The 19,336-nt window shown below is 54.3% G+C and overlaps 2 protein-coding genes across 7 annotated transcripts in view; one reads left to right on the plus strand and one right to left on the minus strand.

Moving 5' to 3' along the window:
* The window catches only part of NDRG2 (NDRG family member 2), an 80,528-nt gene that overhangs the window by 55,205 nt on the left and 5,987 nt on the right, over positions 1-19,336 (minus strand). The gene's annotated exons all lie outside the window — the stretch shown is intronic.
* On the plus strand, positions 64-19,183 carry ARHGEF40 (Rho guanine nucleotide exchange factor 40). 6 transcript variants are annotated; one of them, XM_058738420.1, is made up of 24 exons: positions 64-483; positions 3,040-3,237; positions 3,824-5,069; positions 5,207-5,374; positions 5,503-5,623; positions 6,211-6,307; positions 6,419-6,499; positions 6,617-6,733; positions 8,065-8,160; positions 8,242-8,357; positions 8,737-8,863; positions 10,499-10,621; positions 10,724-10,867; positions 11,446-12,056; positions 12,192-12,423; positions 12,764-12,850; positions 13,443-13,658; positions 14,374-14,544; positions 15,772-15,949; positions 16,715-16,819; positions 17,049-17,192; positions 17,685-17,827; positions 18,483-18,529; positions 18,778-19,183. In XM_058738420.1, exons 1-23 carry the CDS (start codon positions 481-483, stop codon positions 18,522-18,524), a joined length of 4,566 nt encoding a protein of 1,521 aa, XP_058594403.1. In that variant the 5' UTR covers positions 64-480; the 3' UTR covers positions 18,525-18,529; positions 18,778-19,183. The 6 variants fall into 6 exon arrangements, with proteins under 6 accessions (XP_058594403.1, XP_058594404.1, XP_058594401.1 ...); XM_058738416.1 differs by lacking the exon at positions 18,778-19,183 and adding an exon at positions 18,658-18,768 and having other exon boundaries at positions 202-483; XM_058738417.1 differs by having other exon boundaries at positions 206-483; positions 17,697-17,827.

Below are 19,336 nucleotides of genomic sequence, written 5' to 3' on the forward strand. Positions count from 1 at the left end.
CCAGAAAATTCACGCACGCCCCACCCTCTGGAGTGTCCCTTGCGGAAGCTAAACTGATCCCGCAGGGAGCGAGGCGGCGGCGGCCAAAGAGGGGCATCCTCGCCAAGGCGGGCGTCCGAGGGCCAGGGTCGGGGCTGCCCACTGGAGGGCGGGGCGGAGGAGGAAGCGCGTTGCGGGAGAGGGAGGCAGATCTGCTGGGGCGTCGGGGAAGCAGCGGAGAGGCTCCGCGCGGGAGAAGGAGTCCCGGCAGGGGGTCCGGCGCGGAGGCGGAGGCGGGCACTGAAAGGCGGGGCGGGGAGGGGCGGCCGTCTCGGCCCTCCCTGGCGGGGCCCCGCGGCCTGGGAGCCCGGGCGGGCCGATCCGCCACCGCGGCCGGAGCTGTCCCCCAGCCAGACCCGGCGAGACGCGAGCGGCGGGAGGGAGGCGGCGGCGCGCCCGGCCCCGCCCGCCCGAGCGTCGGACGCGGCCCCGCGCCGAGCCATGGTGAGTCCGGCGTCGCAGCCCCGGTGTCCCCCTCTGCCTTAGCGCAGCCCGCTCGGGGCCGCCAGCCCCCAGCCCAGTGCCTCCAGCGCCTGCCTTGGTCTGTCGAGCGCTTCTGGGACTCTCCTCCCGCCCATCCCCCCCTTCTTTTCTTTGGTCTGTCTGCCCCACTGTCTGGCTCTGTCCCCACCGGGTATTGCTCTCACTCTCTTTCTTCCCTTCTTCTCCGCCCCCTCCCCCATCCTCCCTTTGGTCGCTCCCCCAGTCCACACGCCTCCCCCCGCCCTCCTCTGTCCCGACCTGTGCCTTCCTTTGCAGGATCTTCCCTCCCCCTCCGGGTCCCAGCTCCTTACCCGCGGGAGACCCCTGCGGGTTGGTGCTGCAGTGGCCCTGGAAGGGGCCCGGCCTCGGGTCATGAGAACTGACCTGCCTGGAACCACCATTTTCCATCCCAGTCCCCAGCCCGGTGAGCTGGGCCCACCCATCCGGCCCTGGGGGACCGGCCACAGCTGTGGCTGGGCTGGGGCCAGGGACGTGGCCAAAGAGGGAAATTCCCGTGGAGAAAGACGGGTTGCTTCAAGATAGTGGACAGAGTGGGGAGGGGGCGTGACGCTGCCAGAGCAGACAAGAGATGGGGGGGTCTGGGGAGAGTGCCCCAGGGCTCTCGCTGCAGGGAACAGAAGCACTGTCTTAGAGTCCTCAGCTGCAGAGGGGAGGGAGCACTAGCGGGAGCTCCCCGCAGGAGGTAGGAGACTCTGGCAGCAGCAACTTAGGACACAGGAAGCAGGGTGGCACTATTAAGGGGGAGCCCCTACCAACAGGAGTGGACACTATTCTGGGAACTTTCACTCCAGAAGTTCTCTCTGAAGAATCATTCCAAGAAGTGAGCACTGCCAGAGAGAGCGCCCACTCCACTGCAGGGGGGTGGGAGGTACTAGGCTAAAGGGGCGCTCACTGCAAGAGTGGAGGAGGGGGGAGGCCCTGCCAGGGGGCGCTCACTGCAAGGAGGTGGGGGGAGGAGCACTGCCGGGGCTGCTGCTCTACAGAAGGAAGGGCACCCCCTGGCAGGGAGGCTGGAGCAAGAAAAAAGAGGAACTGGGCCAGGGAGAGCTGACTCAGTCTCTCTGGTCTCCTTTTTGGTCCTGGCCGACTGGAGGCCCGGTCTCTGTGCTCCTGCCCGCCGCCTCCCACCCCAGACCCCTCCTCCCCTCCTGCCGCTGCAGTTTCCTGTGGCTGAGACTCTCGCTCAGCCATGAGCTCACCGCCCCTAATGGGTTGCAGCTGCCTCGCTGCTCCAGCTCTAGCTACCCCCTCCTGGCCTCCGATCGGACAGCCCACTTTGCCTCACCCCGCCACTCTCCACTCTCCCCTCCTCCCACCTCCCCCCGCCCCTCTTTGCGCTAGCCGCTAGCCGGGTCCCCGGAACACTGAGGGGTCTGTCTGCTCGCCCACACACCTTGGGGCTGGGTCTCCGCGCTGACGCACTGAATGTCCGACTCCGGAGTGGCTGCCCTAGCTTCTCAGAGGGTCAGGACAGATGGGCAATTGGTAAAATATGCAGTTTTGTCTGCAGGGCAAAGACAAAACTGGGGGAGTGTGGTCATAAAGAACTAGATGAACACGGCAGTGAGCATCCCCTTGCCCACTTAGAGCGGACAAATCTGATACAAAGAACTTCAAAGCCATCTTGAAAGAGAAATTAGTATGCAAAGGAATATAGCCTGAGGAGTGGTTGTTTAGGGTACACATGAGAAAGATACCCATTGATTCACCTAGGGAGGCAAATTTAGAGAAAGCAGGGCTGAGTCTTTTGAGACAGTGGCTACAGGTGGAGTTGATGGAGAGGTCCTACTGGAATCAGAAAATACATAACATCGAAGCCTCCTCCCTTCCCCACATGTCCCTTTTGTGACTATTTCCTCTTTCAGCTGTACCCCCCCCCCCCCCGTTCTTTGTAACCCAATCCCCCATGTGGGGAAGTGGGTGATTCCTTTAGAGCCACTCTGAGAGGGAAGAGGTTGCTAGAAAGACACCACAGACAGCCCTTTAGTCCTCCTTCTTCCCACCCAATGACCATCTCTAGGAGATGATTGTTCATGGATGGTGGCACCTCCACTTGAGATGGAGCTCCCCAGATGGTAGACCCTGTGAGGAGGGGCTTATACGATGGCTGTGCAAAAGCTCTCCACCCTTCAGAACTCTCTCAGCCATCACTGAATCTTCTGGTGGCCCAGAGGCCTGTCTCTCCCTGAGGAGTCCCTATGCAATCGTCCCAACTCAAGAACCAGGAGTGGCCCTGAGATCAGAGACATTCACCAAAAATTCTCCCTGGCCCTCCAAAGCCAACGTCTCAGAGCTCCAGTGTGGAATACACCACTAGTCCTATGCACTCTGACTGATCCAGTCCCACCGGGGCCATCCCAGGCTCATTCAGCCACCATTTCCTGAGTGTCCTCTCTGAGCACATAATGTGCATGAGGTGGCCCCTGGGAGTCACTCCCAGCCCCATACCAGGAGCCATGCTCTCCAGGGATCTGCAGCCCATCTTATCTCTCCCAGGAGCCTGAGCCAGTGGAGGACTGTGTGCAGAGCACGCTGGCCGCCCTGTACCCGCCCTTCGAGGCAACGGCCCCCACACTGTTGGGCCAGGTGTTCCAGGTGGTGGAGAGGACTTATCGGGAGGATGCGCTGAGGTACACGCTGGACTTCCTGGTGCCCGCCAAGCACCTGCTTGCCAAGGTCCAGCAGGAAGCCTGTGTGAGTGGCCCCTAAGACCCACTGTCTCACCTCAGAGACTAGCCAGACTAATTTCCACCTACGCCAGCTCCCAACACTGATGGCCCCCAGAGGCACAGGCCACTAAGATACTAACGCCCACAGACACTCATCTTCCCCAAATATTGACCCCTAAAAAAAATATCAACTCCCACAGTCCCATCAGACCCAATTCCAGACATTTCCCCCCTCATATGGATTTCTCAAGATACTAACTCCCCCAAACAGGACTCAACAGAGATCCTTCACTTCTGCCGATATAAAGACTCCTAAGACTCCTAGGAGTGTCTGATCCCTCTAAGACAATGGCATCTGCTGACCATACCATATGTAATGACTCAGTTGTTACCCTCCCACGCATGGAACTCGTTTGCTAGAAAAGCTTCCTACTAGCAGAAAACTGAACAGTCCCAATCCTCCTCTGCTACATGAACATCCCTCCAGCTCCCCTGGGATTGTAACCTATCAGGCCAAAGGCCAGCCCTGCCTAGGGTGGTCCCATTCTAACTGCCTTCTCCTGCTGGCTTCATCAGCGGGGGCCTGAGCGCAGTCCCACCTCTCTCCCCAGGCCCAGTACAGCGGTTTCCTCTTCTTCCATGAGGGCTGGCCCCTCTGCCTGCACGAGCAGGTGGTGGTGCAGCTCGCAGCCCTGCCCTGGCAGCTGCTACGTCCAGGAGACTTCTACCTGCAAGTGGTGCCCTCAGCAGCCCAAGCACCCCGCCTGGCACTCAAGTGCCTGGCCCCAGGGGGCGGGCGGGTACAGGAGTTGCCTGTGCCCAATGAGGCCTGTGCCTACCTATTCACACCTGAGTGGCTGCAAGGCATCAATAAGGACCGGCCAACAGGTCGCCTCAGTACTTGCCTACTATCTGCGCCCTCTGGCATTCAGCGGCTGCCCTGGGCAGAGCTCATCTGCCCACGATTTGTGCACAAAGGAGGCCTCATGGTTGGACATCGGCCAAGCACACTGCCCCCCGAGCTGCCCTCTGGACCCCCAGGGCTCCCCAGCCCTCCACTCCCTGAGGAGGCCCTGGGCACCCGGAGTCCTGGGGATGGGCACAATGCCCCTGCTGAAGGACCCGAGGGCGAGTACGTGGAGCTGCTGGAAGTGACACTGCCTGCAAGGGGGAGCCCCACAGATGCTGAGGGCTCCTCGGGCCTCTCCAGGACCCGGACGGTACCCACCCGAAAGGGTGCTGGAGGAAAGGGCCGGCACAGGAGACACCGGGCCTGGATGCACCAGAAGGGTCTGGGGGCCCGGGACCAGGATGGGGCACGCCCACCTGGTGAGGGAAGCAGCACTGGAGCCTCCCCCGGGTCTCCCCCTGGAGCTGAGGCTCTCCCAGAAGCAACAGCCCTAGAGGTATCTGAGTCTCCAGCAGAGACATTGGGGGAATCCTCTGAATCTTGCCCCCTGAGGCCAGGGGAGGTTGGGGGAGGGGCAGGCCAGGGGGCTGAAGGACCACCCGGCACCCCTCGGAGAACAGGCAAAGGAAACAGGAGAAAGAAACGTGCTGCAGGCAGAGGGGCTCTTAGCCGAGGAGGGGACAGTGCTCCACTGAGCCTTGGGGACAAGGAAGAGTCCAGCCACCAGGAAGTCCATGTCAGTCTGCCCCTGCCAAATGAGCAGGAGCTTCCAGGATGCAACCCGGTTGAGGAGGAGCACAAAGGCTCAGAGAAGCCAGAGTCTGAGCTGAAAGAGGAGCTCGGACCAGCAGACAAAAAAGAGTCTCGGCCCCCAGAAGCCTGTGGACCTATAGAAGAGACGGCCAGAAAGAAGGAGCAGGAGGGCCCCAGCCTAGTATGCATGGCAGGTGAGATGGCACCAGAGCTGGTAAGGCAAGGGTCAGCATAGATTGGGCCAAGGGAGGGGGCTAGAGGAGGAGCTGGGAACCTGACAGCCAGAACCCTCCCCACCTCAGGCCCAGCAGCTCTGCTTGTGTCTGTGCAGGACCCACAGGTCCAGAAGGGCTTCCATCAGACCCACCAACACCACCCTTGGAGGCTGTGCAGGAAATGAAAGGGGACAGTGTCCCAGAAGAGGCCTCTCCAGTCTCCATCTCTGATAACCCGGATGTAGCTTGGGACTTGATGGCATCTGGATTCCTTGTCCTGACTGGTCAGTGGGCATCAGTGTTAGGAGGGAAAGAGAAGCAACCAGGGTGGGCTGTCGAGGGAGGCAGGGTGGATGGGAGGCAGCCAAGGCCTGCCCCCAGCCAGGACATACTATCCATTTTGTGTCCTTAGGAGGGATGGACCAGAGTGGGAGAGCTCTGCTGACCATTACCCCACCATGCCCTCCTGAAGAACCCCCACCCTCTCGAGACATGCTGAGCACTGCTCTTCATTACCTCCACTCATTGCTCAGGTAACCGAGGCCCAGCAGCGGCACCCTGGACATTAACCTCCTGGTCATGAGGACCCTGGCCCCCTTTCTTCTCAGAACACTGACTTCTTGACTTCTAGGATACCTAGTTCCTCACCCCTCACATTTTTAAGTCCTTGACTGCTGACCTTGCTGACCTCTAACCTCCAGGATATCTTCATCAATCCTCAAAGTCAACATTGCTGACTTTCAATACCCTAAGGCACTACCTAGATTATCGGGGTATTGATTTACTCACTCAACAACTATTTACTAAGCCCCAAGAACCTAGTAGGCATCATGCTATGGACTGAAATTGAGTTCACATCCTTCCAGAGCATAGAAGTCCTAATTTTTCAGACCATGATCCTATGATTTAGTAGCCATGTGAATACAGACTCCTGAATGCTAGATCACTGCCTCTTGGACACAAACTCACACTTTGGCCTTTTGCCCATTGCTTCCCAAAAGTACCAGGAACTAACTTCTCCTGAGAACTAGTAACAGTAAAGCCAGACCCTGGGCCACTATCCCCTCAATACACACACAGGTGCATACACACTGCCTCCTTGGCTCTTCTGCCCCCACAGGCCTGATCTCCAGATATTGGGGCTGTCCATCCTGTTGGACCTTCGAAAGGCACCCCCACTGCCTCCAGCACTCATTCCTGTTCTAAGTCAACTTCAGGTAACCAACCACCCCTTGACACAGCTATTTCTCCTGACCATAACCCTTCCCCGGTAGCCTGGAATGGCACCCAGTTGCCCGCAGTTTAGGGCTATTCTTCTTTGCCCTTAGGACTCAGGAGACCCTCCTCTCATTCAGCGTCTGCTGCTTCTCACTCATGATGACCCTCTGACTGAATTCTATGGACTTCAGGTTTGAGCTCCTCACTCCCAGCTAGTCCCCCTTAATAGTGGAGAGAGAAGAGCCCCAGGCTGGTCCCTGAACCCCTGGGTGGCCAGGCCAGAATCCCCTGCCTTCACATGTCTACAGGGCGCTGAGTTGGTGTCAGAAAGTGATCTGAAAAGAGTGGCCAAGCCAGAGGAGCTGCCGTGGGACTTGGGAGGTCACAGGGAACCCTCGCCCAGCTACTGGGTAGAGACACACCAGGTAAGCTTCACCACCCCTACCCAGGACACTGGGAGCCAGGAATGACCCAGCTCAGAAAATTCTGGGAGAGAGAGGGCGGATCTGAGACATGACCATGGGGTTGAGAAAAAGTGATTTCCTTTCCATTCAATTCAATAAGGTTTTTTTTAATGTTTGTTTATTTTTGAGAGAGAGAGAGAGTATGTGAGCGCAGAGGGGCAGAAAGAGAGGGGGAGACAGAGGATCCCAAGCAGGCTCTGTGCTGTCTGCACAGAGCCCGATTCACAGACTGTGAGATCATGACCTGAGCTGAAATCAAGAGTCAGACACTTACCAACTGAGCTACCCAGAGGCCCCTCAATTCAATAAGTATTTATGGCTCACAACCCATGATCACAGTATTAAGCATGTACCATGGGCTACCGGGGAGATGAGAGGAGTATGTTAAATGTTCTTTTTTTTTTTTTTTTTAATGTTTATTTATTTTTGAGAGGGAGAAGGGCAGAGAGAGAGGGAAACACAGAATCTGAAGCAGGCTCTAGGCTCTGAGCTGTCGGCATAGAGCAAGATGTGGGGCTCAAACCCATGAACCATGAGATCGTGACCTGAGCTGAAGTCAGATGTTTAACCGAATGAGCCAGTCAGACACCCCTGTTAAACAGGTTCTTAATGTGATATCAAGCAGCATATGATTTTTGGTGGGACATAAGTAAGAAGCTATTGGAAAAGAGTGTAAGGTAGTTTTACTGAGGTTCTGGAACGAGCTGACAGTCATGAAGTCTGGTTCTAGTTCCATGTGACCTAGGACAAATTACTGTACCCCACTTCCAGAGATGATACCCTTTCTGCACTTATTCCCTGCACCAACATCCAGGCCTCAGGGTCTTCAACGAAAAAATAGAGCAATTGTGATATAATCTCTGATTCTGTGAATCTAAGTGCTGTGAACATTCAAGAAAAGACGGGTGAACATGATCTGAGCTAAGTATGAAAGAGGGTTTGTAACATGGTCTCTAAACTATGCATCAAAGGGGATGTCAGTCTGAACAGGCAGAGAGGAGCGTTTTATAGGGTGAACACCTAGCGCACATAGAGGAAAAGGAGACTTACATTTACTAAGCTGTATGCTGTACCAGTCCCATGCTAAGTGCTTACTTAGCATCATCTCTTTAAACCTCGCAAAATTCTGTGTGTCTTCTCCTCACTTTACAGTTGAGGAAACTGAGGTTCAGGGAGGTTTCTGGACCTGCTTAATGTCGTACAGTTAGTAAACAACAAAGTCAGAAACTGAGCATTGTCTCTGTAAGAGTCTCTGGGACTGCCCCACCTCCATCCCTGTGTGTGTGTTTCAGGAAGTGGCAAGGCTGTGCCTCCTGTGTCAAGGTGTGCTGTGCTCTGTGCGGCAAGCCATTGAGGAGCTGGAGGGAGCCACAGAGCCAGAAGGAGAGGTAGGAAACGAGATGGGACAAAAGGGTTGGGATGGGGGCTCTCTAGTGGAACGCCAACATTCAACTGCTCCTTGCCCCCAGGAGGCTGTAGGAATGCTTGAGCCCCTACAGAAGGTGCTGGCAGATCCCCGACTGACGGAGCTGCAGAGGGATGGGGGAGCCATCCTGATGAGGCTGCGCTCCACCCATAGCAGCAAGTATGAGGGGGGATGGGAGGGGGTGGGTGGGTGGACATGGGGGTGTGGAGACACAGCAGAGAGCTGTCAATAAACCTTAGCTGCCAGATAATTCTTACTGAGCAGGTATCTGGACAGGAGAGTATGCATTTCCACTTATTATAATTTTCACATAACATCCCTAGGTGCTAGTTATGATTACAGACGGATTTGGAGGATGAGAAATGTTAAATGCCTTGGCCAAGATTAGTCAGTAATTCAGTCAGGATTCAAATCCAGGCCTGTACTCTGACCCACGATGCTGTGCTACATCTCATACTAAGATGCAAGGATGGAATGGGGTGGGGGCAGGGAAGGGTTGATAAGGGCAGTAGTTCATTCTGCCTCTCTCTTTCCCCAGGCTGGAGGGCCCTGGCCCCGCTACACTGTACCAGGAGGTGGATGAAGCCATTCACCAGCTCGTGCGCCTCTCCAACCTGCATGTACAAGAGCAGGAGCGGCGTCAGCGTCTACACCGACTCCAGCAGGTGGGCCTGGACCCCCAGACCTCTCTTACTTGGCCCGGGAGCCTGGCCTCCAGCACTCCCTTTTCTGCTGACATTTATGGTTGATAGTGTTCTCCTAACCTCCTTCTTCTCACCCCACCCTGGAGGATGGTCTGGTCAGTGTGAGATTCAACAAGGGAGAGATACCATCTAAGGACCAGCAAAGAAGAGAAGCCAGATCTCCCCTGCCCCACTGTCGATCTTTGATCAAGAATCCTTAGAGACTGTGAGATGCTTGGGTGCCCTAGGGGATTCTGGGAAGAGCTGATTGACTCTAGTGTGCCTATTAGCTTAAAATAATAAATGTCTCTTGGTACCAGCTCTTTAACTACACTTCTACCCAAGCTCCCTCAACTCTTTATACAATGTCTTCCCCAAACCTGAGGCTGGTAAGGTCCCAGCTTCCTCCACCTTGGAAGGAGAGGGCAGTGGAAGATGCTAAGGCCTCTTATGTGGGGAAGATTCAGGGATAAGGCTGGCTTTTCTGAACCTTCATTATTCTCCTGGGGTTAAGAGCCCCACAGGGATCATTCTACCATGTAGGATATGGGGGTGGTTTGCAATCTGATTGTTCCCTCAGAGCCCCAGGCATGGTGAGTGAACGCCTCATGGACCTGCATGTGGGCATCAGGGGAAGAGTCATCGCAGGGTCAATGTCAAAGTGGGGGACAGGGCTTTCTGTTTTCTGGGGTTTCCACATAGTGCCTTCCTCCACCCCAGTATCCAAAGGGTTGTATCTCTTACTGTTTGTTTGCTTGCTTGTTAGCTGTTTTCCCCATTTCAAAACCGTTAGCACGCAGGATTTGGAGTCTAAAGTTCCCAGCTTGAGTTCTAGCTCTGTTAGGAATGAGATGTTGCACAGATCTTGAAGTGTCTCTGAGTTCTCAAGTCTGCATCTTTAGAATGGGGATGATAATGACACTGACCTCTCAAGGATGTTGGGATGACCAAATGAATTCAGCAAAGGACAGAGTAGTGTTTATGGTTGGGCTCTAATTATTAGGAACATCCTCAGACTTCTCCTCAGGCTGTCCTATGCCAGCTTCCAGCCTTTCTTCAGAAGAAAATATTACCATCCCTTTTTGGTTAAATATTCCAGAACTAATATGAGAGTCCTTAGATCGCCATAATAGGCAACTAGAGGTGGACACACGCACCCACATTCACACACACACACACACACACACGTGCGCGCACTGTCTTGTCTCTCCAAGCCAGGCCCCTGGGACCCCTGCCCACTTGTCGTTGGACTCAGTGAATGTGAAATTTCTCCCAGCCCCCTCCGTTATCCAGAGGATCCTCATCCACCTCAGGCCCACACCAGCTTTATCTATGTCACCTGCAGACAGAGCCCTGGAGCCCTCATCCTCCTCCCTCAGTGCTCCCTGCCAGCCCAGCTTCCCCTTCTTCTTGTGCTTTACAAATGATCTCTCACTAGAGCTTTGCGGGAACTACTACCAACCAATGTTACCGTTTCCACACTACAGCTGATATGAAATGGTTTACCCAAGGGTCCATGGATTAGGGTGGTGGGGTTGGAGGTGGATTTCAGCTCTCCTTCCCACCACATGGCCTCCTTCTCCCTCACGGCCCTGCTGTGCCCCTTGTCTGTCTTAGGTGCTCGAGTGGCTCTCAGGCCCTGGGGAGGAGCAGCTGGCAAGCTTTGCTGTGCCTGGGGACTCCCTGTCTGCCCTGCAAGAGACAGAGCTACAGTTCCGGGCTTTCAGCACTGAGGTTCAGGTGAGAAGGGGGAGAGGGGCAGGTGAGGAGAAGCACGCGGGGAAGGAGGGGCAGACTGACTAGGCCTGAGGACGGGGTCTGAGTTCAGCCTGCCTTCTTCAGGAGCGCCTGGCCCAGGCCCGGGAGGCCTTGGCACTGGAGGAGGACACCACCTCCCAGAAGGTTCTGGATGTCTTTGAACAGCGGCTGGAGCAGGTTGAGAGTGGCCTCCATCGGGCCCTGCGGCTACAGCGCTTCTTCCAGCAGGTGTGTGCAGATCCGCTTCTGGGCCCACCATTGCCTGCCTTCTGCATGGAGAAGCTGATCAGGTAGTAGCTAAAAGCAGGGACTCAGGAGACCATCTCCTTTGATTCTTGGCTCTGCCACTTACTTGCTGAGTGATCTGGGACAAGTTTCTAAACTTGAGCATGCCTCCATAGGCACCCACCTCACAGGGCTGCTGTGAGGATGACATAGGTAATATATAAAAGCACTTAGTACAGAGCCTGCCACTGATAAACACAGGGTAAGTATTGGCTCTTCTCACATCCAGGCCCCTCTGTCTCTGTACCAGCTTGGAGTGACACGGTTAGGCAGTGGTGCTGGGATAGTGAAGATGTTGCACAGATCTTGAAGTGTCTTTGAGTTCTCAAGTCTGCATCTTTAGAATGGGGATGATAATGACATCCCTCTCTCAGAGGGACTCTCAGAGGACTAAGAGGGTGACGGGCACTGGGAAGCCAGCGGCAAAAGAGGACAGGAGCTGTCATTGGGCAGCATGTGTGAGTGGCACAGAACCTCACTCTTTCTCTCCCCATTCCCGACCACCCGCTTTGGCCTGGCAGGCACATGAATGGGTGAATGAAGGTTCTGCTCGGCTGGCAGGAGCGGGACCGGGTCGGGAGGCAGTGCTGGCAGCCCTGGCCCTGCGGCGGGCCCCGGAGCCAAGCGCCGGCACCTTCCAGGAGATGCGGGCCCTGGCCTTGGACCTGGGCAGCCCTGCAGCCCTGCGAGAATGGGGCCGCTGCCGGGCCCGCTGCCAAGAGCTGGAAAGGAGGATTCAGCAACACCTGGGAGAGGAGGCGAGTCCACAGGGCCACCGGCGACGACGGACAGACAGCACCAGCAGCGGAGGGGCCTCCCGGGGCCCCCACAGCCCCTCGCCCAGCCTTAGCTCCCTGCTGCTCCCCAGCAGCCCTGGGCCACGTGCAGCCCCATCCCATTGCTCCCTGGCGCCCTGTGGGGAGGACTGTGAAGAGGAGGGCCCTGACTTGGCTCCAGAGGCAGAGGGCAGGCCTCCAAGGACCGTGCTGATCCGAGGCCTGGAAGTCACCAGTACTGAGGTGGTTGACAGGACGTGCTCACCCCGGGAACATGTGCTGCTGGGCCGAGCTGGAGGTCCAGACGGGCCCTGGGGAGTAGGCACCCCCCGGATGGAGCGCAAGCGAAGCATCAGGTGAGAGCCCAGGCCAATCAGTGCCCAAGAGGCAGTCCCAACAGCCCAGCAGGAAAAGACTACGAAGTTGTTGGAGGTGGTGACTCCCTCCCGTGCCCCCATCTCCTCTGACACTACTTCCTGTTGCTCCTGCAGTGCCCAGCAGCGTCTGGTGTCTGAGCTGATTGCCTGTGAGCAAGAGTACGTGGCCACGTTGAGTGAGCCAGTGCCACCTGGGCCTGAGCTGACTCCTGAACTGAGGGGCGCCTGGGCTGCCGCCCTGAGTACGCGGGAGAGGCTTCGCAGCTTCCACCGGACACATTTCCTACGGGAGCTTCAGGGCTGCGCCACCCACCCCCTGCGCATTGGGGCCTGCTTTCTTCGCCACGTGAGTGACCCCTCAAACTTCTTCCAGGTCCTCTCCCTTCTCATGCTTCAGCCCCATCCACTTGTCCTTCCTTCTCAGTATCCATTCCCCGCCACCTCCCAAAGTATGTGGTCCAAGACTCTGGGGCCCAGTCCTGTTCTCTGGGCCCCTCTGGATCTCCTTAGCCTGTGTCCCTGTCTTCGAGTGCTGCCTGGCCTTCACTCACTACATGGAAGCCAGTCGTTTCCTAGGCAGACCCAGTGGCCCATCTCTCCTCTGCGTTGTAGTGAGGATGGGGAGGAGGAAAAGGAGAGGCTTGTCTCTCACCAGATAATGGCTTGTCTCTTCCCTTCTGGCACAGGGGGACCAGTTCAGCCTTTATGCCCAGTATGTGAAGCACCGACACAAACTGGAGAATGGTTTGGCTGCACTTGGCCCCCCAACCAAGGTAACCTTTGCTCCAACCCTCATGAGAAGGAGAGGGGTCAGGAGTACCCAAAACATGCCACCCTCAAAGTCTCTCAGGGAAAGAAAGTTTTCCTGGATGTTCCCAGGAACATCACCTACTAATAATCTCCCAGAATTGCTGAGGGTGGGACAAACACCGGCCTGGAAGCCAAGTGAGCATGCATTTTTATCCTGAGGGACTTTGGGCAAGACTCTTGATTTCCTCTGGGTCTCTGTTTCTGCATCTGGTCAATGGGTGCAATATACACTCTGTCTAACTCACAGAGTGCTCTGAGGATCAAAAGACTTTACATCGAAAGATACGAAAGTGATGTCAAAAGTTAAAAGCCAGAGACTGTAAGGGATAATTTGTGTTCCTCTTTCATTCTCCTTCAAGATAGAGGATGAGTGACTCTCCTGCAGGCCCCCTACCTGCTTTCTTCCTGGAGAAAGTTTTCATCTTACCTTTGGCTGTATCTGGGCTTCATCTACCCCTGAAAGCCTGGACTACTATCCACCTTCCCTATAGAACTCAGCCCCCACCAGCTCCAGCCCCCACCCTCCTCATCCCTGTCTGTCTCCTCCCCAACTAGGGCTCCACAGAGAGTGGCCCATACCTGCCCCGCGCCCTGCAGCAGCCCCTGGAGCAGCTCGCTCGGTATGGGCGGCTCCTGGAGGAGCTCCTAAGGGAAGCAGGGCCTGAACTGAGTTCTGAGCGCCAGGCTCTTGGGGCTGCCGTGCAGCTGCTCCGGGAACAGGAGACCCGTGGCAGAGACCTGCTGGCCGTGGAGGCAGTACGTGGCTGCGAGGTAAGGCCATGGCTCATCACTCCAGTTCAAATGGTCTAGCCTTGTGGCCTTAGATGCAGTGTGGCTGGTGACAAGAGAACTAGACTCAAGGTCAGAGGGCCCAGGCTCTAATTCCTAATCAGCTAGATGGCCTTGGTCAAGTCACTGAACTTCACTGGGCCTCAGTGTCCTCATCTATAAATAAAGAAGCTATGTCCTACCTGATATCCCATGTGCTTTCCTGTTCCATTCCCAATTCTTCTCTTTCCTTATCTACTCTGTTCTTCCTCAACACCCAACACATACCTTATTCTCCCCTACCTCATTTCTTTCTAGCCCAGAAGTTCCAGAATAGGTAGGGAACCTGCCTCCTCTAGGATAGACCTCTTTCCCCTTCAATTCTTTGCTGATTCTCTTCCTGGGTCAGAATGGTGTTTTATCCCCAACGTTCAAAGATTTCCCCACTATAACCCTGTTACCACACTATGGGAGGGGGAGGCTATAACCCTACTATACAGCATACCTTCTGTCTTGAAAGGCAGGGCTATGTTACTAGGCCAGGTGCGCTGTGCATGGTGACCATGGATGGATTCTAGGTCAAGGCCCTCACTGATTTCCTAACTCAGCCTGAGAACCAGTACATTAGGCCCCTTGCCCTATAAATCTCATTTTTGCTCCCCACAAAATATACTCAAAGGGCTCCAGGGCCAATTATCTTTCCTTTTCCTTTCCCCAGACAGATCTGAAGGAGCAGGGACAGCTCCTGCACCGGGACCCCTTCACTGTCATCTGTGGTCGAAAGAAGTGCCTTCGCCATGTCTTTCTCTTTGAGCATCTCCTCCTGTTCAGCAAGCTCAAGGGTGCTGAGGGGGGGTCAGAGACCTTTGTTTACAAGCAGGCATTTAAGGTACAATGCTGGAAAGGGGAGAGTTGGAGAGGGACGGGACAAGAAGCCATGCTCTTCTTGAGAACTCAAGATGTTTTGGACATTCAACCCCAACCGAGGTTCAGAATCTGCATCATCTAAAACAGGCTTTGACCTTAATCAACCATCAGGTTAAGGTGTTGGGGGAGTGATAGAAACTCCTGTTACTGTCATTGGGGTTTTCCTTATCATTCATGTGGGACACTCACGAGGCATTCTAACCCAGAATGGAGGAGGACCTTTCCCATTAATAATATATGTTTTCTGAGTTAGGAGTGGTCCCTGGGGGTCAGGAGAGAGGACTCTATTATCTATCTATCTATCGATCTATCTATCTATAGCTTGAGTTGATGGAATGAGTAGAACTGAACCCAAGATGAGGGAGGCCTTGCTTCAGGAAACAGCTTTGGTATTCAGATAAACATCAGTAGAGACCTCTAATCCTAGGGGCACCTGGCTGGCTCAGTCAATAGAGCATACACCTCTTGATCTTGGGGTTGTGAGTTCAAGCACCACGTTGGGTGTAGAGATTACTTAAAAACAAAATCTCTAGGGGATGTCTGGGTGGCTGAGTCAGTTAAGCATCTGACTCTTGTTTTCAGTTCAGGTCACAATCTCACTGTTTGAGGGATGGAGCCCCACGTCAGGCTCTGTGCTGACAACGTGAAGCCTGCTTAAGATTCCCCTCCCCCACACATGCACGTTCTCTCTCTCTCTCTCCCTCCCTCTCTCTCAAAATAAATATTTAAAATAAAATAAAATAAAATAAAATAAAATAAAATAAAATAAAATAAAATAAAATAAAATAAAATAAAATAAGAGACCTAGAGGCCTAGGTCAGGCAGTGCGGCATGATTCTAAGGGTTTCTAAACTTTCCTCCCCTACGTTCGTTCCAGCTCTTTAGGGGCGAGTACAGTATAGGGAAAAAAGCCTAGGTTCGGAATAATGTAGACATGGGTTTGAACCCTCTTTCTCTGCTAAGCTGTGATAAACCCTTGGGCAAGCTGCTTCCTGTCTCTGGGCATTCCCCGTCTGTAAATTATGGTTGTTAGGAAGCCTACATGTAGAGCACTTGGCATATGGTAGGTGTTGAGCAAACATTTACTGAACATCCACCAGATGCCAAGCTAAGTGTAGTGCTTTTCCATGTGGTACCATCTAGCCAGGATTCACTCTGTCTTCACCCACTCTCCTCCGCTCTTTCTCAGACTGCTGACATGGGGCTAACAGAAAACATCGGTGACAGTGGCCTCTGCTTTGAGTTGTGGTTTCGGCGGCGGCGTGCACGAGAGGCATACACTCTGCAGGCAGCCTCACCAGAGATCAAACTCAAGTGGACCAGTTCTATTGCCCAGCTGCTGTGGAGACAAGCAGCCCACAACAAGGGTACCGGGCAGGGCCAGGGAAGGGTGTGCTTGGGGTCAAGGTTATGGTAGGTTAGCCAGAGCATGTGGAGACCACTTGGGAAACAGGGTGTGGGATGGAGAAAGAATGACTTCGGAGATGATTCAAGATCTGACTTGAGAGAGATTGCTGACATAGAAATTAGTGTAAGGTGTACCAAAAGGAAAGAGGAAGCTACCAATTTCAGGAAAGCAAGAGCAAATGGCGGGGAAAAAGGGAATGAGGGACAGCTCACTGGACCTGGGGTCCAGAATGTACTTGCTGGGTGACATAGACCAGTACGTGTGTTTCTTTTTGGGGTTTTTTGGTTGGATTTTTGTTTATAATTCTCTGAACCTCATTCCACTCATCTGAAAAATGGAAAATAACAGCTACATTTTAGTGTGATAGGCCCGATTAAATAAGGTGATATATATGGATACACTTAGTAAACTATAAATGTATGTAAAAATGAGGGGTTTGCTCTTAATGTCCACAAAAAAGGGCAGAAGGTGAGTATGAGAAGGTGGGTGGCTGGAATGCCAAATAGGCAGAATGCAACAAATAAGATACAAGAGACGGATGTCTGAGGAGGAAGTCTAGGACCACCATCACCATCCGTGTAGTAACAGTCGACAGCAAGAGTAACAGGAGATAGCAGATGAATGAGAATTGGCAAGGAGCAAAAGAAGTGTCTCCCATTCCAGTGCTAGGGCTTGGAGTGAAGAGGGGCTGAAGGAGGTTGGTAACAGGGTCTCTGTTCCCTAGAGCTCCGAGTGCAGCAGATGGTCTCCATGGGCATTGGGAATAAACCCTTCCTGGACATCAAAGCCCTTGGGGAGCGGACGCTGAGTGCCTTGCTCACTGGAAGAGGTGAGGGCCAGAATGCTGGGGGGGGGGGTGGCCCCCAGAAGTCAACACCTTGAGAGTGAGGGCACAGTGGGGAGGCATGGTGGAAAAGTAAGGAAGGGTAATGAGTGGACATGTCCTCCCAGAAATTGTGGGACTGACTGGGAGGCCCTCTATGAGACTGAGGGTCACTTCAGAGAGCCGGGAGGGCTTTCCCACACCACCACCCCACCACCACCCCCCCTCTCTGCAGCCGCCCGCACCCGGGCTTCCGTGGCCGTGTCATCCTTTGAGCATGCCGGCCCTTCCCTTCCCGGCCTCTCACCGGGAGCCTGCTCCCTGCCTGCCCGCGTCGAGGAGGAGGCCTGGGATCTGGACGTCAAGCAAATTTCCCTGGGTGAGGCACCTCTCAAGGGGTGGCTCTCAACAGCTGGGTCATCGTGGTGATATTCAGGCTGCTTGCTGCTAAGCAATTCCTTTTTCTAGCCAAGTAGCCCAGTTGCCATGACAACTATGTACAGCTTCCCCATTGCTAAAAGAGCTTTCCATCTGGTTGCTAGGGTAATGCTTACAGCAGCCTGTTGCTAAGAAGCACTTCCTCTGTACCTCTCTCTCTAGCTCTCCTTGAGTTTCTATGGAAACTGCTCAGCTTCCTGTTGTACCCTCCTGGTTCACCACGGCAATCCTTATAGTTTCCTGTCGCTTCTTCCCTGGTTGCTCTAATGATGCTGCTGACAATTTCCTGCCTCTTGGTAGGGGGGTTCTCTTGCAAATGGATTGCTATGGTAACTCACAGCTTCCTGTTGCTATGGAGCTTTTTCTTCCCTGATGGAGCAGCTTGGTTGCTTAAGGTAATCTAGAGGGGTTCTATACCCTGCTCTCACCCTAGCTTCCCCTCCAGCCCCAGAAACACTTGACTCTTCTGGAGATGTGTCCCCAGGACCAAGAAACAGCCCCAGCCTGCAACCCCCCCACCCTGGGAGCAGCACTCCCACTCTGGCCAGTGGAGGGATCTTAGGGCTGTCCCGGCAGGTAAGTCCCTGCGTTAGGGCTGGGAATGGGGTGATCTCTTCAGCCACTTTCTGGGTGGGATATTATGATCATTCAACCCACGGGGGCAGGGGGAACCAATGAGCCTGTGCACCCAGCAAGACCGCAGGTTGTATATATTGTCCAGTCTGCCTTCCCCCTCTCCCACAGGCTTGGCTGAGAGGCATCAAGGTCAGAAGTAAAAAGGAATCTTAAGTAAAGAGCATAGGGGGCACCTGGCTGGCTCAGTCAGTTAGAAGTCCGACTCTTGACTTCAGTTCAGGTCATGATCTCGTGGTTTGTGGGACTGAACCCCATGTCGGGCTCTGTGCTGACAGCATGGAGCCTGCTTGGGATTCTCTCTCTGTCTCCCTCTGTCTCCCTCTGCCACTCCCCCACTCATGCTCTCTCTCAGGATAAATAAGTAAACTTGATAAAAAAGTAAACTTAATTAAAAAAAAAAAAAAAAGGAGCATAGTGCAGGAGTGGATGGAAAGGGGGTAATGCCAACAGCATTTGGACTTGGATTAAATCAGCAAAATTCAGGAACTTTGAGGAGGAGGACAGAGAGGTGAATTGGCAGGCTTAGGAGATGAGGAGTATAGAAAAGAGGACGTTTCCTTAGCCTTTAAGTTCACTGCACTTCCTCTCCTTGCAGAGTCATGCCCGAGCCCTGAGCGACCCCACTACACCTCTGTGACCTGGGTGAGTCCGTACCCCTTCGCTACATCCAGCATGCCTTCCCTTTTGCCTGTGCTGCCCTCCTCCCGGCTGCTTGGAAGTCAGCTTCTCCCCTCTCCCAACCCATCTCCCTCTTCTCTCCTGGCTTCTAGAGAAGATGGAGAACTTGGCTCCAGCCTTCCTCTCAGCACATTTTGGTTTGGGATGGCAGTGGGACATAGTGGAGGACTGGAAGGGCACTGAATGCTTCCTTTCCTCTGCTTCCTGGACAGAGAGGAGGTCCAAGGACCAGCGTGTTTCCCTGCTGCTATCTCTAGCACTCTCCAGCCGAGTGCCTTCCTGCAGGAACCAGAGTGACCACACTTGCTTGCCTTCATACTCCGGAGGTGGAGTATGATCCCTCATCCAGTCCTGCCCCATCCTGGGCTGCTGCATACTCCCAGGACACGACTCCATGTCAGCCTGAGTTCTCCCCTTCGTCCCATCCCACCCCGACTCTCCCTGAGAACATTCATCTCTGCCAGGTCAGCTGTTGTTCCTGGTGACTCCATTCTGGGGTGTCACAGGAAACAGAGCTATGCAAACCATTATAGGAGGGTGGGGTGGGGAACTGCAAACTTTATACATGTAATTACTGTTATTATAATACTATTGTTATATTAAATGTATTTACTCACACTTTGTCTCAGCAGAGCTAGAGCAGACCTCTGCGTTGAGGTGATACTGCTAACTTGAGCACTTCCCCTTCCCCAACTACTAACTAGAACACAGAAAATAAAACCAAGGCTTCGAGGTACCCAGTACCCATACAGACCCTGGGTGTAGGAGAAT

This window comes from Neofelis nebulosa, chromosome 7 (genome assembly GCF_028018385.1).
Source record: "Neofelis nebulosa isolate mNeoNeb1 chromosome 7, mNeoNeb1.pri, whole genome shotgun sequence".
NCBI classification, from domain to species: Eukaryota; Metazoa; Chordata; class Mammalia; order Carnivora; family Felidae; genus Neofelis; species Neofelis nebulosa.

What these genes read in the sequence shown, in the direction of transcription:
- ARHGEF40 (XM_058738420.1), top strand. An exon ending in TACCTCCACTCATTGCTCAG is followed by an intron (nt 5,624 to 6,210) that starts GTAACCGAGGCC and finishes CTGCCCCCACAG; the next exon opens with GCCTGATCTCCAGATATTGG. An exon ending in AGGCAGTACGTGGCTGCGAG is followed by an intron (nt 13,659 to 14,373) that starts GTAAGGCCATGG and finishes TCCTTTCCCCAG; the next exon opens with ACAGATCTGAAGGAGCAGGG.